Here is a 19570-nt window from a genome sequence, read left to right as displayed (position 1 = left end):
GCGACCACCGAAGGAGGAGTCGGAACAAGAAGCAGTGCCTGGACCCTCACCCAGGCCGCGCCCTCTGGGTCCCCAGCCCCCAGGCCCATCCACCTCCTGCTTAGGGCGGCAATTTGTCTCCTTTTGAACCCCTTCGCCCGACGGGCTTCCCCCTTTGATTCGCGGCCCCGAGGCTTCCCCCCGCTTTGAAATGCAAAGCCGCCCGGCTGGGGCCGCGGACGGCCCGCGGCTATAAAAGGCCGGGGTGGGGCGGGCGCGGCGGCGGCCGCGGGTCCAGGTGAGCAGTCGCTGGTCGTCGGGGCGGCCGGCCGGCGCGGCGGCTCCAGGGCCCAGCATGCGCGGGGGACCCTGCGGTCACCATGTACGTGGGCTATGTGCTGGACAAGGACTCCCCCATGTACCCAGGCCCCGCCAGGCCCTCCAGCCTCGGCCTGGGCCCTCCGACCTACGCGCCCCCCGGCCCGGCGCCCGCACCCCCGCAGTACCCCGACTTCGCGGGTTACACGCACGTGGAGCCCGCACCGGCGCCCGCGCCCCCTCCGACCTGGCCCGCGCCCTTCCCTGCGCCCAAGGACGACTGGGCAGCTGCCTATGGCCCGGGCCCCGCGGCCCCCGCCGCCAGCCCGGCCCCGCTGGCCTTCGGGCCCCCTCCGGACTTTAGCCCGGTGCCCGCGCCTCCCGGGCCTAGTCCCGGCCTCCTGGCGCAGTCCCTCGGCCCGCCGGGCGCACCGTCCTCGCCAGGAGCGCAGAGGCGGACACCCTACGAATGGATGCGGCGCAACGTGGCGACCGCAGGCGGCGGTGGCAGCGGTAAGGACCCTTCTCCCGCCAGGGCCTCCAGACGGGTTCCTGGCCCTGGCAGGTGCCCGGCGAGGCCCAGGCCGCCCTCTCTTTGACCTCTTGTCCCGGCCTTGACTGACTTCCCAAGAGTGTGGCCCACTACCACTCCTGCCCTGGGGAGTCATTTGTTTGGCCCGTCTTTAATCTGGGGGCTTGGAGAGCTTTGAGTCGGCCAACTGAATTCTTCTGTATAGCTGGGGGAAGCTGCAACTCCGTGAATAGGGGACATGGGTCTGTTTAAGTGGCAAGGCCAGAATTGGAAGGCCAGAGGCCAAGTCTCCGCAGCAGCACTGGCACGGGTGATCCTCCGCAACACACCACACACACACACACACACACACACACACACACACACACACACACACACAAGCACCTTTCCGCTGCGGGAATGTGCACAGGTCGCTTCCTCTCTCCAAGACCAACTGGCTCCCTATCCCACAGCGAAGAGATAGGATCCGATCCTTTGGTTGACAAAACTCCCTTTGGTTGCCTTGGTACAGGGGTCTCTACCTAGCCTCCCCAGGACTCTTCCTGAACTCTTGACCCCGGGGGAGGGCCAGTAGGAGCAGTTGGGAAGGTGGCTGCTGTTTGGCTCCTTAGCCTGTGAAGCTCCTGCCCCTAGGCAGGCCTCTCTGATCCACGCTCTTCAAAGGCAGGGGAGGGGGCTGGACAAAGGCTCAGCTTAATGAGGGACAGCCTGACCTTTATGGGTCCCCCCCCCACCTTTGTCATGTAACTCGGCTTTGCTTTAGCTCAGTAGTGACTCCTGTTGGCAGGAAAGTGAGCAGGATACCTCATTGTCCAGATTGTGTTTGGCCTGTCCTGACAAAGGCCACCTGGCCTGGAGGGCGGGAAGCTGGCCTGCCTACTCTTTGATGTTTAGTCCCTCCTTCCCTTCCCCCAGCTGGGAGCAGGCCTGGAACTTCCTCTTCCAGCTCTTCCTTCGCTCCGCTTATCCCACACACCCATCTCTGCCCCTGGGCAGCTGCTGGGAGGGTTTGATCAGTAGCTACAGGCCCAGGTTGTAGCCACACTCCTTAGAAGTCCCAGGGACACAGACGCTCCTGTCTGACTCCAGGGATGTTTGGAGGGCAAAGCTGGGCCACTTACTTCTGTGCCTTGAGTAATAGCACCTAATACTGTGGGACTCCCATAAGACATTGCTGGGGGTGCTGTCTTCCGCATGTGAAGAAACTGTGCTACAAAGATGGAAAATACCGGCCCAAGGCCTCAGCCAGGAACTCACTGGTGGGGCATACTGAACGCCATACCTGTGTCCTAATCCTCTGTGCAACCGATTCCCTCGTTTTATGATCAATGAAACAAGGAACAGGGAAAGGTAACTTGGTGATATATATACCCTGCTTCAGGCTTCAAAACTAGAGTTGGAAAAGCTGATGGGGAAGAAAATGTACCATCCTTGGGTAGACGGATGTGAGTGTGTTTGTGTGTGGAGGCCCTCTGAAGCCTTCCTTGGTCATGAGTGTAGGGAAGAGCGTCACACTGAGTGATGGGAGAGTGCCCTCTCAGCATCCTGACGTCTGGTTATGGAAGTCCAGGAAGGAAGGCACATCTCTAATCTTCCACGAGCCACTTCCTGTTGGTCAGGTGGCTCTGTAGAGGGATGAGGAGGTTCCCCTCAGGTAGAGCCTTGGAGCAAGACCATCCATTGTGAAGCAGTATGAGCAGGAAGGAGCAGGCAGCTGAGGTAGTGAATGAATGGAGAGAGTCTGCCAGCTGGGGGGAGGTCACATAAACCTTTGGGCATGAACTTCCAAGCCCATCTCTACTTCCAGACAGCTGTCACTTATGGATCATTTCCTGCATGCAGACAGGGCAGTGGATATCCAAAGGCAACAGGGTTTTTCTCTTAGCTCTAAGAGTAGAGGGCAGCACTTCAGGCTTGGGTTCTGGGGTCTCCAGGAAGGGACTTCTCGGGCCCAGATGCTGGAGTCTGGGCCTTCCAGTCTGCTCAAGCCACAGGACTCTCACTAATGCTCTAGAAATTGGGCCTAGTGGGGGTGGGTGGTGGGAGGAGTCTAGACTCTCCTTTAGGGAGGAGCCCTCCCCTCCCCCTCCCCCCCCTCCCCTCCCCCTCTTTGGCTCAGTTTCTCCCTCTGGGCACACTGAAGGCACAGGTTTCCAGAGGGGGCTCTTGTGTGATGTTGTTGTCTGAGGGAACTTCACTGTGTGCCCCATCCTCCAGTGTCCAGCGACACTGGACACATGGTCTTCAGCCTGCCACCTTTCTTCCTTCTTTCTGAGCTGCTGACAATCTAGAATGTCTGCCTTGGACAGTTAAAGAGCAGATATATTGATGAGGAAAGTGAGGACCAGAGGCTATAAGGAATGTTCCAGATACAGATGAGTCCGTTTAATTTTTTTTTTTTTTTTTTAAATTTGGTTTCCCATCCTCTTTAGGATGAACAGCACGCTCCTTCCTCGGGTCTGTGAGACTCTATAGCACCCATGCTTGCTTCCCTCTCACCTCTGGACCTCACCCCAGGCCACTCCCCTTGGCCACTGTGCTCCAGCACCCAGCCCTCTTTCAACTCCTCAGGCCCGCCAAGTTCAGGTCTTGTGTACACATTCTTTCCCTTCCCTCCGACTCTTTGCATGCCTGGCTCCTGCTCACCCTCAGTCCGTAGCTGAATGAGAGGCCCTTTGTGATTCTCAAATTAGACTTCCCACCTCAATCCTTTGATGACTTCTATTGGTGTCCTTTAAAACCGTGACAAATTCCAATTTGTTCCTCTACTTCCATGTATGTTTACATGTTCTGTCCCCAAAAGGTCCGGAGCCATGTCTGTCTGACCCCAAATTGCTTGGGGGGCACCAGCTCCGTGCCTGGCATCAGTATATGCTCAATGCACCTAGTTGGACAGATGAGCTGGAAAGCTGAAGGGGTAAGAGGCATATCAGGAGACCAGGGGAGGGGAAAGATTCAGCTTCCACAAGTTTCTAGGGTCCCTCCCTGTGGGTTAGACCCGTGACTGTCTAGGCAGCATTTCAGGCTAGTGGTTGAAACTTGGCTGCCCTCCCCACACTCGGTCAGTGCTCCTGACTACGCAGTGGGAGTAGCCGAGGCCAGATTGTGATTTGATTTGGTTTTATTCTAAGAAAGGGTGCTGGGCATAGGAGAGGAGGCAGGGCGGGCTTCAGCTAGGCTGCAATACATGTACAAAGTGTTAGCTGGTTCTGAGGGAGCCGTGCCGCTTCTGAAGCCAAGGTGCAAATGATTGCAGGGGCCTCTGTCGTCTGCCTTGACGTTTGTTTAAAAGTGAGTCTCTTCTGTCAGGAGGTTCTAAGTGTCCTTCACCTGAGGCCCAGTCTGACACGTGTGACTGAACACTGATTTACAGGGCTGGAAGAGGTCTGCCCAGATGATGGGGTTGTTGTGATGGGCTTTAGAACCTGTCTAACCCCCTCAGCTTCAGACGGGGAAAACGAGACACACAAAAGGATGAACACTTCCCCCCTGTCCCTTACTCCACAGCCACTAACCTGGACTCTCACCTCTGACCTTTCATGCATGCTCCACCCATCTGCCAGACCTCCCTTACCAAGGTATATCACGGTTTAAGAGCCACCCCTGGGCCCCCATTTCTGGATGCCCCAATTCTGAGGCATCTAGAGCCCTGCTGAGAACTGATCCTAACTCACTGTTGAAGACACTCTCCTGGTAGTTTGCTTAGAAGCCCAGGGACACCGGGCGGTGGTGGCGCACGCCTTTAATCCCAGCACTTGGGAGGCAGAGCCAGGCGATCTCTGTGAGTTTGGCCAGCCTGGTTTACCAAGTGAGTTCCAGGAAAAGGTCAAAGCTACACACAGAAACCCTGTCTCGGAAAAAAAAGAGAGAGAGAGAGAAGAAGCAGCCCAGGGACTTATTGGAGACGGTTAGAAGTCGAAGCTTGGGAGACTTACCTCTGGGGTTGCATCTCTCTTAGATGCCACCTAGCCAGAGGCACATTAACTTGGATCATTTCTCTGCTCTCTTTCTTCCTTTCTGTCAAGAATTGTATTTATTAGCATGGGGAGGCGGTGTATGCCACAACCCGTGTGGAGTCCAGAGGACAGCCGTGTGCAGTCGGTTCTCTCTTCCACCTTTACGTAGGCCCTAGGACCCAAACTCGGGTTGTCAGGCTTCAGTGTCGCTGTCATCCTCTGAGCCTTTTCACCAGCCCCTAACTTGCAAAATTTCTTAAAGCCACGGTGTTTCCACAGCCCGGCACTGGGCAGATGGCCAATCGATACTCAGTGCCAACTTCTTGGCAGGTGCAAGCAGGCCGAAGCCTCACACTTTCTGCACCTACACCCTGGGCCCTTTATCTGCTCTGCCCTCTCTTGCCTCTCCTGCATCATTACCAGTTCAAATGCTGTGCCTTCTCCAAGGCCACCTCCTCCAGGAAACCCTCCTTGATTCTCCCCCTCCAAGTGCAGCACTGGAAGTGAAGGGCGGTTATAGCCTCCTGACAGCCTTAGCAGTGTCCATTATGACTGCTTCTGTCCGATTGCTTGTTTCGGCCATTTCCTATCTAATCCCGTCAAGGACCAGTCCTAGTTAACCCCTCCTGCCCTGGCTTGCCCATAGTAGGGGTTCATCTCATAGTCTATGCAAAGAGCTCCTTTTGGATTACTGTACTTAGGTCTCATAACTATCCCGAGAGATGAAAGGGTCTATTATTGGACACATTTTACAGATCAAATTGAACAGGCTTAGGGAGGCCATGTGGTCTGGACAAGCTCACACAGCTAGGGTATGGCAGCCTACGGTGCTAGCCAGGATGCACAGCCTGCCAAGGGCCTGTCAAACAAAGCAACATTCTCTGGCCCATGATCTCTCCTCTGCTGTGTGCCCTCCAGCCAGTGCCCATCCAGGTGAGGAGAAAGAGCCCACCAGGGAGGAGCTGGGTGAGGTGGGAGGGAAGGAGAAAGGGAGAGGAAGAGGGAGCAGGAAGACTGCTTCTTTAAAGCTGGCTTTCCCTGCAGCAGACCGAAGCCACACCTGACACCTCGGCTCTCAGATGTAGCTGGGAATGACCTAGTTAGAAAGTGGCTGGAGATTTTTGTGTTGTGGAACGTGTCCCCTTCCCCCAGCAGATCTGGTGCTTAGAGCCTCGGGAGTCGTTGTGAGGTCCAGACAGCTTTGTTAACATCAGGGACCAGCCTTTGTGAAGGACGTCCTCTCCCTGTACAGGCCTCTCAGGATGAGCCACCATAACATCTGGAGTCAGGGTCCCCGCCATGTTTTGCTACCCTTCCTCTACATCTCCCTCGCCGTTTATCTGTGCTTGAGAGGAGAAGCCAGTGCTTGCCACTTGGTGCTTGCCACCCTGAGACCTGCCTGGGCTCTGAAAATCAAACCCAGACCCCTCAGCCAGAGGTTCTATTAGTCCTCCAGTCACAGCTAATGCCTCCCTTCCTGTCATCCATTCTTCCCTTCGTCCATCCTTCCAGGAAGGCAGGCAACAGTATTCTCTTCTGTTGGCTGACCCTAGAGTGATAGACTTCTTGATTGACCTTGAGGCTGAGCTAAGATAAGGACACAGTCGCCACAGGCAGGAGGCGCTGCTTTGGAGGCTGAGCTATCAGCTGAAGGGATGGAGTTATGCCCTGGACTGAGGGTCCTTGTAGAATAACTTTGGGAGAATGAGAATGGGTGGCAGGACCTGCAGCTAGTGTGAACAGTGTAGTTAGTGAGCTAGGCAGCTTGGCTCCTGGTCCCTGGTGGGCAGAGAACCAGTGGTGGTGGGTGTCTCATAGAATTTCCTGTCACTGTGGAAATGCACCAGATCTGGACTCCAGCGGCCAGCCAACAGTGCACACAGCAGTTGAGCACTTGAAATCTGGTTAATGTGGCACAGAAAACAAATAAAGACGAAAGGGCTCTCTAGTGGTTTACCTGGGGACATATCACTAGCCCATGGCCAACAGGTGAAGACTTTCAGGGCCACCTAACTTTTTACAAATGATTCTATGATTTTATGTGTATGAATGTTTTGCCTGTGTTTATGTCTATACCCCCATGTGTGTGCCTGGTGTGCCTGTGGAGACCAGAAGAGGGCATCAGATTCCCTGGAACTGGAGTTACAGATGGTTGGGAGCCACCATGTGGGTGCTGGGAATCGAACCCAGCCCTCGGGAGGAGTAGCCGATGCTCTCAACTTCTGAGCCATCTCTTTAGCCCAAGACTCTACAGTTCCTTTTTGCCGCCTCACAAACCCAGGGCTGGTTGTGGGCCTCAAGGAAGATAGTGATGCACAGGTGTCTTCAGAGCCACAGGGTGTAGCTGTCATAGGCGACTCTGACTAGGAAGAAGGGCTGGTGCAGGAGAGCCTTCCCCTCGGCTACTGATTTCCTCACACAGCTTCCTCAGAGTTGGCTGTGCTTAGCCCAACCCTGCCCACTTCATCCTTCCTCCAGGGCCCGAGTGAGGAGCCCTAACATAATAGTCTGTAGTTACCCCTCAGCCTCAAGGATGAATTGTGGGCTCAGAGGGAAGCCCCATGACTCCAGAATGGCCTCCGTTATCCTAAGGATGCGCAGGGTTTCTGTTACTGCCGCAGAGACCCTGCCTCAGGTGAGACAGTTAGGGAAACAGGCCCAAATTGAGACTTCATGGCAACTGATGGCCTAATCAGATCTCCGCACTCCAGGGTGTTCTTTGACATGTGACTTCCCATCAGGCAACATTCCTCCTGTTCCCAAGGGAGCACGCCAGCATCCGCTTCTGCAAATAGTTCAGTTCTGCTTTTTTGGATCCGTAGCCCTTTGCCCTTTACACACTGTTTTCACATCTATTTGGTGTGCTGGGCAGGGAGGGGACCGAGGAAATCTGTGGTCCTTCCATTAAGGAGGTAGACTGAGCCACCTTCCAGCTCTCTGCCCTGGTACTAGGTTTAGATCCTTAGAGTGCTCCCACACAGGGATGCTCATACCCTGTCACTTTTTACCAGCCCTCTTGTGTTAATCTGGTCTTATATTAGAGTTATTTGTATGCTCAGCATACTTGGAATTCTTTCTTCTCACGCATCTTTTCTATACAAAAGATGCTCATCCTGGTATTGTCTCTTTTTAAAGGACACAGCAGTGTCTAGCTCTTTCATAGTAGATGGGGATGTGGAGGCACACAATGGAGAAAGGGTCCTACCAAGCAAGAGTCAGGGGCATTGCTAACACAAATCACCCAAGCCCGAACCTGTGCTTTGGTGTTCCGCAGGGCCTGGGAAAGGTATTGGCTGATGGTGCCCAGATGCCTGGGCTGGCAAGGAAGCTGCTCCTCCAAATACCTTTGGACCCCCTCTATCTTTCTTTCCTTCTTTTCTGTTCCTTGGCTCTGTGGCTGTCCTCATCACATGACTCAGTGACCTTTCTGGGCCTATTCTCTCATCTCCATCTTGAAGAGGAATCCAATGTCTTCCTTCCCCTAAGCATCCTCCAGCAGGCGCCACTGACATAGGCAGGCAGGCGATTGCCCCCTGCTCTACTGGGCTGGAGGGTGTGTGGGTGTGCTCTCCCTATGCGTGTACTGGATGGTGGGTGAGCACTACCCCCTCACTGCTCACCCACTACCCGGTGAATTGCCCAGAACTTAAGAACCTATAGTCTGGAGTTATAGTTCTGGGTTCCATACCTTGGTGCTGACACCCACCCCTCATTAGGAGAGACTGAGGCCCACAGATGAGGAACTTGTTTAAAAACACTCCAGCTGGAGCTTGTTAAAGGTGAGAGGGCTGAGGTGTAGCTGAGAGGCAGAGCTGGCCTGATCCTCAGTACCGCTCTCACCCACACCCCAAAAAAAGGTAGGGAGGTGGAGACCCAGACCTGAGTAGAACCTAACAATAGGTTTTTGTTGGTTTGGTTTTTTGTTTTTTCGAGACAGGGTTTCTCTGTGTAGTTTTGCGCCTTTCCTGGAACTCGCTCTGTAGCCCAGGCTGGCCTTGAACTCACAGAGATCCTCCTGCCTCTGCCTCCCGAGTGCTGGGATTAAAGGTGTGCGCCACCACTACCCGGCAACAATAGGTATTTTTAACAAAATCCAATACACACATGTGTTTGCCTCTGTGTGTGTGTGTGTGTGTGTGTGTGTGTGTGTGTGTGCGCGCGCACATGCTGGGTGCAGATGGAATCTTAATGTACATCCCTTTGAGGTACCCCAGCAGTGAGAGATCAGAGAGGGTCTGGGGCTAGACTTGAGGCCCAAATCTTGATAGTCATTTAGTCAGCCCTAGGAGCCACAGGCCCAGAAGCAAGTCTGACCCAGAGATCACTTGATTTTCTGGGAGTCACTCTGTCTTGGAGCAGAAGCCAAGTCCTCCTTGTCTGTCCTGGGCTGGATGAGGGCCCCAGTACAGGCCACCACAACTCTGTCCTTGTCTTCCAGCTGGCCAGGCCTGGTGTCTAGACTCTGAAACTGGGAAATCAGCCTTAGAGTTCTTTCAGCAATAATAACAAACACAGTCTAAGAATCAACAAACATTGGGAGCCTCCTGCTTTCAAGTTGGAAGGGACCTTACAAATGCAATATACCGAAAGGACACAGCCCCATTTCCTGGCATCCCTACAGGGGGCTACCCCAACACTAGTGGCAAAGACTCTGTCCCTCTCTGTGTGTACCTGCTATGCCCCAGGTATTGTACAAGGAGGCCTCTTCATCCCATGTGAAACCCTGTACCTCTCAAACCTGGAGGACTGAAAAACCATCCACTGTGTGATGGGTTCTGGACTCTCAACCTCTCTCTCTCTCTCTCTCACTCTCTCTCTTTCCTTCCTTCCTTCCTTCTTTCTTCCCTTTTTTGTTTTGTTTTTGTTTGTTTGGTTGGTTGGTTTGAGATAGGATCTCTCTGTGTAGCCTTGGCTGTCCTGGAACTCACTCTGTAGACCAGGCTGGCCTTGAACCCAGGGATTCACCTGCCTTTCCCTCCCAATTCAAGGGAATAAAGGTTTGTGCCTCCAAGCCTGGCTCTAGTATGTTTCTGAGGACAAATAGGCCTGGCTTTTTAAATGTGTTTAATTACATTTGTTTATCTGGGCCTTGTGGGTTCTAGGTATGGAATTCAGGCCATCAGGCTTGGCAGTAAGCACCTTACCTTCCCTGAACCATCCATCTCCCCGGTCCTGGACAGTCTCAAATCCCATCATTTGGTATATAAGCCTCACTGAGCCTGTTTCTTGTATGTAAAAATGGCATACATAGCCAGGTGTGGTGGTGCACTCCTTTAATCCCAGCACTCTGGAAGCACAGGCAGGCAGATTTCTGAGAGTTCAAGGCCAGCCTGGTCTACAAATCGAGTTCCAGGACAACCAGGGCTATTACACAGAAAAACCCTGTCTGGGGAAGAGGACAATAAAAGGAGATACGTTATACTATCCCACAGGTTGTTCAGTCACATACATAAACAAACTGCTTGGCCCATGGCCATGGTGGCTATCCTTAATGGTTATCTCCATATTACAAATATGGGACCCAGAGAGGTAGGGAGATGATCCCTAGCCACCCTGGCATGTAGGTGGCCTGCACATCCCTAGAGGTCTGCTTGTTCAAACAACCACATACGGGCAACACCTGGAGAGCTAGCCAGGTACTAGACCCCAGGAGCAGTGTCAGCCCCACCCACTCCGAATTTGGGGACCAGGATTTTCTGGACAGCTCACTCAGAGTACTGAGGTTAAGGGCCAGGCACTGGGAGCCATCTGCCTGTGGCTTCCCTGGACCTTAAATTGCTCATGCTTCAGAGATGTGGAGTCCCAGTCATGCCTCCCACGGCAGCCTGTGCTACAGGAATGAGACATTCTGCACAGGACAGCACCAGAGCAGAGGGCGAGCCTGCCACTCAGGTGAGTGAGCCGAGGCTCTTCCCACCGTGCTCAGCCCTGAAAGTCTGCACCCCTTACCCATTCTCACTGGCATCTTGCCCAGAAGTTACTCATTCTGTGTCTGGGAGTGGCCGGCCCCTCATCGGACACCTGTTCCCGGAGCCTGGACTTCCCCCTTAACCCCAGTGTCCCAGAGATCTGTAAATCATTCACCTTGCCCTCCTCCCTGCCCTGTTCCTCTTAGGCACCACATTGCCCTTCCTCTCGGGGTTCGGGGTGGGGGTGGGGGTGGGCACAGGTGTGCACAAAAGGTTAACAGGGAAGATACAGGCTTGAGTTCTGTCCAGAGCTGCCACTGGAACCCGGGGCTCCTGACTGTCACTGAAAACACAGTTTCTGAGGATGGGGAGGGGCTCACAAGGCCCCACCCCTGGCTGAGGAGCTATTGGCACTTGATGTTGGCTGGGGAAAGGAGAGTCATTTTTCTTTGGTGTGGCCACTGGTAGGTTGCCCGTGCTCCGGCGGATGAACCCCCCCCCCCCCCCCCCGCACATTCAAACAGCACCAAGTGGATTCTGGGTTAGAGGGGAAGGAAGATGAAGAGCAGGGAGGGGGGCAGATGAAGTTGAGAAGGAGAAGAGAGCACCTAGGGGAGCTGGAGGAGGACATAGGGGTGGATACGGCCAAAATCCATTATAGATGTATGAAATTCTCAAAGTATAAATAAAGCTAATTTTTAAAAAGTAGAGTTCAGGGCTGGGCATGTAGCTCAATGGCGTGCTGTGTTAGCATGCACAAAACCCTGGGTTCACTTCTCAGCGCTGCATAATCCAGATGCTGTGTGCACCTGTAATCCTAGTACGTGGAGGTGGAAATGGAAGATAAGGAGCTGAGAGTCATCCTCAGCTTCTGCATCCCGGGTTCAAGGCTAGCTTGGGCCAGAGACCCAATCTTTAAAATAAATAATAAAATTTTAAAATTATGAAAAACCCAGGTGTGGTGATGCAGGCCTGTAACCTTACCCACTAGGGGCTGAGGCAGGAAGCTTACAACTTCAAAAATTGCCTGAGCTACAAAGTGAATGCGGGGTTCGCCTAAGAAACTCTATCTCAGAGTTTAACCAGTACAAAAAGGGCTGAGGGGATATGTCCTCAGGGTCGAGTCCTTGTCTATGACGGATGAAGCCCTGGAGTCAACCTCCAGTGACATGCACACACGCATGTGAACACACACACAGATAATGCACTGGCCATCCGGACACAGTAAAACTTGAAGCCCTCCAAAACCACTCCCCTTTCTGTGGCTTCTCACCTCCAGCTGCCTTCCTGGAGGAGGTAGCTTCTGTGTTTGGGCTCCACCTTATTTTTTTGAAGCAGGGTTTCTCGCTGAATCCAGAGCTCACCACCATTTCAGCTAGACTGACTGGCCAGTGAGACCCCCCAGGGATTCTCTAGTCTCCACCCTCTACCCCTAAAAGTGGGATTACAGGGGAGGGAGCCGCCATAACTGTCTTTTACATGGGTTCCGGGGATCTGAACTCAGTTCCTCCTGCTTGTGTAGCAATCAATTCCCACACACACACACTGGGCCATCTCCCCAGCCTGATAGCAGGCTTTTCCTATAGTATCCCATGTCCTGCTCCCTTACACACGTCTTAACAGTTGCTTAGTGCTCCTCTCCATGGGCCTTCCATATCCTAGTTCACCAGATCCCTACTCATAGACATGGACATTGTTTTAGTCTTGTGCTATCAGTGACATTCACTGCTGTGGACAGTTCTCTGTGAGGTTATTTCCTGGGAGTAGAACTTATGGCCCAAAGCTCTGCGCATGTAAAGCCAGGCTACATGATGCTCAGTTGGCTCCTAGGAAGGTGCTCCAGTTAGTGCTCACTCTGGACCATGTGTGGGAGTCCCTAGTTTCTGGGCCACACAGGGACTCGAAAATTTTGTTCATGGTCGGATGTTTTCTTAGCAATCAATCTGTGCTCTTTAGGCAGCTGGGGCTAGATAGAAGTTAGCTGGTATGTTCCTAATCCTATCAACCCCTCTCCAGGGCTATGGACTAGGGTTCCACTGACCCTGGCAGGGCCAGGGGTGCTGCAGTGCATCCAACACCCTGTCCCTGTCTGGTCCCCAATGTGGAGATCATGGTTCACATCATCACTAGGCTGATGGCCTCAGTGAGGGCAGCTTCCTGTGCCCTGGCTCCCAGCTGTAAATGACTGTTGTGGCCCCTACTGCTCACCACAAGGGGACAGGGGCAGGGAGTGGGGGAGAGACAGCGAAGGTGAGCGAGCAAGGTACTGAGAGAACAGCTGCCTTCATGACTGGGCCTGGGCTCTCGCAAGCAGAGCCCCATCTGCTGCTCAGCCTCGCCTCTTGGAGACAGTTAGGAGTATTCTTAGCATCTGAAAGTCCCATCCCGAGCGAGGCTTTCCAGTCTGCCCTTGCCGTGGTCTGACCCTCCTCTATTCCAGGGAATGGACACAGAGGCGTGGTCTGCTCTGTGAGTTTCTAGTGCCAACACTTAGGGTATTGGGCAGCTCAGTGGTACCTAAAGATGGTGAGGTGGGGAGTTGTGAGTCGGAGGCAGCGGAGAAGACTCTAGACTAGAGGACATGGCATTAGCGTATGTGTGCCCACTTGTCTCCTTTGTCCCTGACTCTGCAGGGAGACTGGACTAAATCTAGCAGGAGTATCCAACCTTTGACATTATTTCATTAAGTGGTAATCCAAAGATGTGTAGGCCTGCGTTCATAGATATTGGGGAACACTTGTGGCCCACAGCTGCAATTGGACATGCCTGGAAGAATTCACAGGCCTCTTGTTTAGATCTCCAACTGCCACATGACTACCTTAAACCATGGTCTCTTCATCTGAAGCTGGCAGGGGACAGAAATCCCAGGATTCCTTCTGACTCTAGCTAGTGATCCCAGTGGGCTATGGGTTCAGAGCCCAGCTAGGCTGTGGTGGTAGTAGCCTCAGGCAGAGCTGTTTCTGAGCCAAGATTGACTTTTCTAGGTCAAGGAGGAGCCCCATCTGGAGCCAAGGCCTCAGCAGCCTCTCCGTCAGCCCCTCCTCTAACCCTGCCTGGCACAGGATGGCAGACTGTCCTGTGCTGTGTCTCTGCTGTCAGGTGGTACTGTGAGTTTAGTGCATATGGAAGTGGCCAGTGTGGTTCCGCTGCTCCAGCAGAAAAGCCAGGGAGAAGCCGCCTAGGAACAGCTGTTGTCTCCCATTCCCCCACAGAACCACTTGGCTGGAGAAGAGCCCGGGTCTGTCCTGCCAAGTTGTGTGGGATGGATGGGTGGAGGCGGGCCAGATGCAGGTCTTTAGTGCAAGGGCATGGGGGGACAGGCTTAGCCAAGGCACAGAGCAGGGTGGCAAAGGCCAGGCTGTTTGTGGGCACGTGGGTGGCAGGGGAGATCCAGGGTTATCCCAGGATTGGTCGTGCCCTGGTGTGTGCATGCCTGCTGTCAGCATGCACCTTCTAGTGTAACCATGTGTCCAGCTTCTCAAAGAGAACGCTGGTGCTCATTCAGGCCCCAGAGAGTAACATTCTCCCCAGACAGCCCTCTACACTCAGCTCCAAAGACAACCCTAATGTTAATAGCCTCAGACGGCCCTTAAGCCCAGCTCCTGGCCCAGCATCACCACCGAGAAGCCAAGTCACCGCCCTCTCGTCCTGGGACATGGCAGTCCTTCCTGCCCTTACTCTGCTCTCTACACCGCTGTCAGAAAAACATGGAAGCCTGCAACAGACAACATGTCCCCTCTGCTTAGAGCCTTGCTGTGGCTCCCGTTCCAGACAGTGAAACCCAAGCCCTTTCCCTGACATTGGCCCCGTCCGTCCATCCGTCCGTCCGTCCGTCCGTTCTCTGCTCCTTGTCCCATGAGCTCCCTCACTCCACCTCAGACATGGCTCCACCTCAAGGCCTTTGCACTTGGCATTCACTCCGCCAGATTCTGTTTCTCCAGGAAGCCAGCAAGTTCTTTCTCTCTCGGTTAGGCTTCCAGGGCCATTGTGACGAATGTTTGACCTTTTCTTTTCTTTCCTTTCTTTAACAGGTCCCACTATGTTACCCAGGCTGGTCTAGAATTACTAGATTCAAGTGACCCAACCGAGCAGCAGGGACTATGGATACCACTGCCCCTTACTCAGCCAGCACCACTCTCTTTGAAATCCCCATGCCTTCCCGCCGCCACATTCTTAGGCTCCCATTCTTCCTTCTTTTCCTCAAAATAATTGCCAGTGAACAAAGCCAGTGCTTTCCATTTTTATTTTCTTTTTGTCTGCCTCCTTCCCCGAGCATCCAAGCATGGACTTTTCATTTTTTTTTTCTCTGCCCACCCCAATGTGTAGCTTGAGGCAGGGACTTGGTTTGTTTATTGGAATGAGCTGAGTCACTGCATCTCTGGACCTGCACATAGGAGGGTGTGTGGACAGCTCAGGTAGATCAGCCCCTGGCTCCTGGTGCAACCCTACAGCAGGGCCTGGTATCCTGAATGTCCTTCTGGGTACCCAGCAGACCCTAGGGTCCACCAGCAGCCCTGGGCCTTTCAGTTTTTGGGCTAGTAGTCGGTAGAACTGGGGGAGCTCCCTAAGCTTCAGGGTACTTGCAAATCCTGTTTATCGTCCACTATTGTCTTCCCTGAACAGGAAGGAGGAGCGTCTGGCAACCCCCTTTAGCTCCAATCTTCCCTCACCAGCCAGGTGTCCCCTTCATGACAGCGGTGTTCAGACTCACGCTCTGGGGACCCTTGAGCCAAAACCACCTGGAGAGTTTGTTACCACACAGCACTGAGGCCTTCTGAGTGAACAGTTGGGGATCTCCAGAAGTCTCACTTTTCACAGCTGACATAGCTAGCTAGCCTCGAGTCACATCCCAGCGATCAGCTCCCTGCCAGGGGACTCCTGGGCCTCTCCGGGCATTCCGTGGCGCTCACCTCCCCTCTTGCCCCTTCTGCTCCTCAGGTAAGACTCGGACCAAGGACAAGTACCGTGTGGTCTACACAGACCACCAGCGCCTGGAGTTAGAAAAGGAGTTTCATTACAGCCGCTACATTACCATCCGGCGCAAGTCAGAGTTGGCTGTTAACTTGGGGCTCACAGAGCGGCAGGTATGTAGGTCCTCTGCCTCGGCCCAAGTAGCAGGGCCCAGAGTTGCACTTTCGGGATGCTATGCAGATACAGGGCTCACAAAGAGTGGACAGAGAGGTTGTCTCCCGACAACTGGCACAGTACCACACACTGGACCACTGCCATACTGCCAACTAAGCCTGACATTGCTACTTGTGTGCATGCACATGCATATATATTTAGACACACAGGCTACACTGTGCAGTAGTGCTATTCAGTGCTATTCAGACCCAAGTGCTAAGGGGTAGTCACTGGACACAGGGGCTCTGGAGTAATGGGGCCTTGGAAAGGGGAAAAAGGAGGTTACAGAAAAAGGTGTCCAGGGCACAGGGAGAATGTGTTTCAGTCCCCGAGGTCTGGTGGCTGGAGCAGGAAGTGTGGGCCGTGAAGACCACCTCCCCAGACCCAACTTGCTCCATAAAGTCTGTGCAATCCCACAGGTGAAAATCTGGTTCCAGAACCGTCGCGCCAAGGAGCGCAAAGTCAACAAGAAGAAGCAGCAGCAGCAGCAGCAGCCGCCGCCGCCGCCCTCACAGCTGCCGCCGCCGCCCTCACAGCTGCCCCTGCCCTTGGATGACAACCCCACACCATCAGGACCACCCCTGGGTAGTCTATGCCCTACCAGTGCAGGCCTTCTGGGCAGCCCCTCCCCAGTGCCTGTCAAAGAGGAGTTTCTGCCCTAGACCCTTCCATCCTGGGGCCCAGGGACCGAGGGACTGGAATGCTGGGCACCTGGCTTTGTGGGAGCCCAAGAAGCCGGTTCTGAGTTCCAGCCCTGCTGCTGACCTTTGGGGTCACTGTGGACAAATTGCCTACCTAGGACAAGTCGCTGGCCAACTCCCTGCCTCCCTTGGCTGGGTTATGTGATGAGCCTGCTGGACAAGGACCTCCTCCAGCTCCTGTGTCCTAGGCCGTGGGGGTGATGGGGAGCCACAGCGAAGAGGTCTCAGTCACTTGAAGACATCTCAAGATCCAGAGAGCTCAACAAGCTATCAAGACAAGGCTGAGGCTCCACCTCCTCCTCCTGGGGCTCCAGCGGGAGGTGGGAGGCTGCTGTGTGGACCAGATTGGCCCTGGAGAAGAGTCAGTGTTGAGAGACGATGGTACCCATGGGTCTAGACTCACATGTGAAGCGTCAGGATGATGCCAGTCCCACCTGTCTCCTCCTGCAGCCTCTCCACCTGCCCTAGCACCCCATGCTCCCATGCTCTGTCCCTCCCCAGCCTGGAGGTGGTCGCAAAGCCATCAGGACCGGGCCTGAGGTAAAGGTTGGGCAATTGGTCACTGCTCTTGAGATAGAACTTGTCTCCTCCCTAGCATTGCAGGAAGGCCTGTGGATGGAAGGGAAGCTTCTCGGGATAGACTCAGAGTCCACTACCTTCCTGCCCATGCCCACCTCCCCAAAGCAGTCCATCACACCCTAGGGAGCCCCCAGACCCTGGGGAACTCACAGCTGGACAGGGGTTAAGTAGAGTGGAATCTCTTGGATGCAGGTTCAGGAATAAGTTTTTCCTTTTTAAACAATTTATAAAAAGCCCTACATAGCATTAAAGGAATTTTTTAAAAAGTTTAATCACTGTCGTCCTTCCCTCATGATGTGTGTCTCCTTTCCATTCTGTAACTCCTCCAACGAAGTCACCTTTCAAACATGGCCGCTCAAACGGGACGCTGCCAAGGCAGGCCTGAGGCTGAAGGAATGCCAGTCTGTGTGAGCAGTGGCTCCAGACTCTACCCATCAGCCCTCCCGTCCTCCCGGTCCTTTCAGTTCGGGCTTCTCTTTCCACATTATCATTCCCACTGCACTCTATGTACCAGGCATGGCGGGGCCTGGGAAGCGGGCAACCCTTTCCTCCAGAAGTGCCTGGCGCGGGGGTAGGGGGATGGGGAGCTGCCGCACGTATAGAGCAGTTAACATAAGAAGGTAAGGGCCAGAAACCAACATGTGTGAAGATGGAATGGAGAGCAGGCTCCCGGCTCATCAGGAGGCCTGGAAGGCTTCCTGGAGAAGGCGGTGCTTGAACTGAGACTTATCTGTGATGCTCAGGTCCAGAAGGGATGAAGGAACAGCAGCAGTGGGAACTTAGAGTGTGTTTCAAGCTTCTGGGAGGAGAGGCTGTTCTCACCTTCTTCCCAGAAGTGGGCAGAAGTCAGCTACCGAGGACCTTGTCTGCCCAGAGGGCTCTGGTGCCAGCTGCTTGCCCCTCTGTTTACTGTTCTGGGAGGTGGCTAGGTCATAAAAGTGTGTTCAGCCTGCCGCCCTTTGCTCCTGGGCCTGGGATAAGCGTGCACAGGTGTTCCCAGCCCCAGCACACCAGCCCCTTCTCTCCTGCTGGCCACTGGGGAGATAGCAGGGCCTCTCTGTAGCAGTTGACACCTGGGCCACAGGAACCAGGTGGCAGCAGAATGGAGTAGGGAGAGGCTGGTGGCTTTCTGATCCACATGACCCTAGGGTAACTACTTCCCCTCTCTGGGCCTCCATTTCCTGCCCTGGTCCAATTGTTTTGGGTGTAAATGGAATTTATGCAGCAAATACTTTTACCTGCTGAGCCCTTTCACTGGCCAGGCTGGCCTGAAACTCACCATATAATCTAGCCTGGCCTTGAACGCATGGTGATCCTACCTCAGCCTCCGGAATGCTGGGATTACAGGCACCAGCTAATGTTCTCTCTGCCAGTGTTCCTCAGGCTTCAAACCCAGGACACTGACACCAGCACTTGTGACCATCCCACACAGACACAGACACAGACACAGACACACACACACACACACACACACACAAACACACGAGTTCTGGAAACTTGGCTGAAGGGCCATGCATGCCCTTTTCCTGACTGAGGGGAGCATCAGGTTTGGGAGTTAAGTGTGACAGTCAAGTGTAATACACTGAGCTCCAATGTGACTGCCTCCAGGTTACGAGAGTTGGAAGCTGAGGTGTTTAGCCTCTCTGGGTCCCCTGGTCTGTCAAAGGGAGCTAGAGTAGCTAGCTATTCTTGGGACCGAGGAGGGTAGGTCCAGCCCATGCTTTGCACCCCACTTGAGATACTTGTGTGTCTGGCTGCAGTCCCAACTACCATAGCCCTGAGGTCAGTTGGCATGAAGAGACGAGGTTCTATTCTAGAAGACCTCTACCCAGCAGGCAGTGGTGCTGCAGTAATCACTCACATGGGAGCTCAGGAGGTGGGGTACTGAGCACCTGTCCATTGGCATTTGAACTCCATGAGGAAGAGACGCCTGTATACGTTTACAGGCATCTTCCTGTCACCTAAAAGCATCCCATTGGAGGGCTGGGGATATAGCTTAGATGGTAAAGATGTACAAAGCCCTGGGTTCAACATCCAGGACTGTGAAAAACTGGGTCTGGTGGCACATGCCTGTAATCCCAGCACTTGAATGGTGGAGGCAGGAAGATCAAAAATTCAAGGTCATCCTTGGCTACATAGTAAGTTCAAGGCCAGGCTGGACTACCTGACACCCTGTCCAGGAAAAAAAAAAAAAAAAAGTTCCAGGAGAGGTTGAGGATTTTAGCAGTGACTAAGGAAAGAGACCTCCTCAGGTTACATCAGACCCTGCAACCATCCCAGAGATGGAGGAGTCCCAGGCATCCTCTAGGGACAGCAGGTGCTGTTTTGTTGAGGGGAGCTGTACATGCCCTTCTGCTGGGTGACAGGTCCCAGCTGCTGCTAGGGATCTAGGGTCCAATAGTAAGCCTGGCTTGGGCTGGCCCTTGTAAGGCACAAAACCTGGTCAAGAGCACTAGCAAATGAGAACAATAC

The 19570-nt window shown here is 53.9% G+C and overlaps 1 protein-coding gene across 1 annotated transcript; it reads left to right on the top strand.

Annotated features, from left to right (window-relative positions):
- Positions 1-268: 268 nt before the first annotated feature.
- Cdx1 (caudal type homeobox 1) lies at positions 269-17370 on the top strand. The gene is made up of 3 exons (XM_036204307.1): positions 269-810; positions 15633-15778; positions 16238-17370. The coding sequence occupies exons 1-3, from the start codon at positions 360-362 to the stop codon at positions 16478-16480; spliced, it is 840 nt and encodes a 279-aa protein (XP_036060200.1). The 5' UTR covers positions 269-359; the 3' UTR covers positions 16481-17370.
- The last annotated feature ends 2200 nt before the right edge of the window (positions 17371-19570 follow it).

Source organism: Onychomys torridus, chromosome 13, assembly GCF_903995425.1.
Source record: "Onychomys torridus chromosome 13, mOncTor1.1, whole genome shotgun sequence".
Taxonomy (NCBI): domain Eukaryota; kingdom Metazoa; phylum Chordata; class Mammalia; order Rodentia; family Cricetidae; genus Onychomys; species Onychomys torridus.
This window is presented reverse-complemented; position numbering and strand designations above follow the sequence as displayed.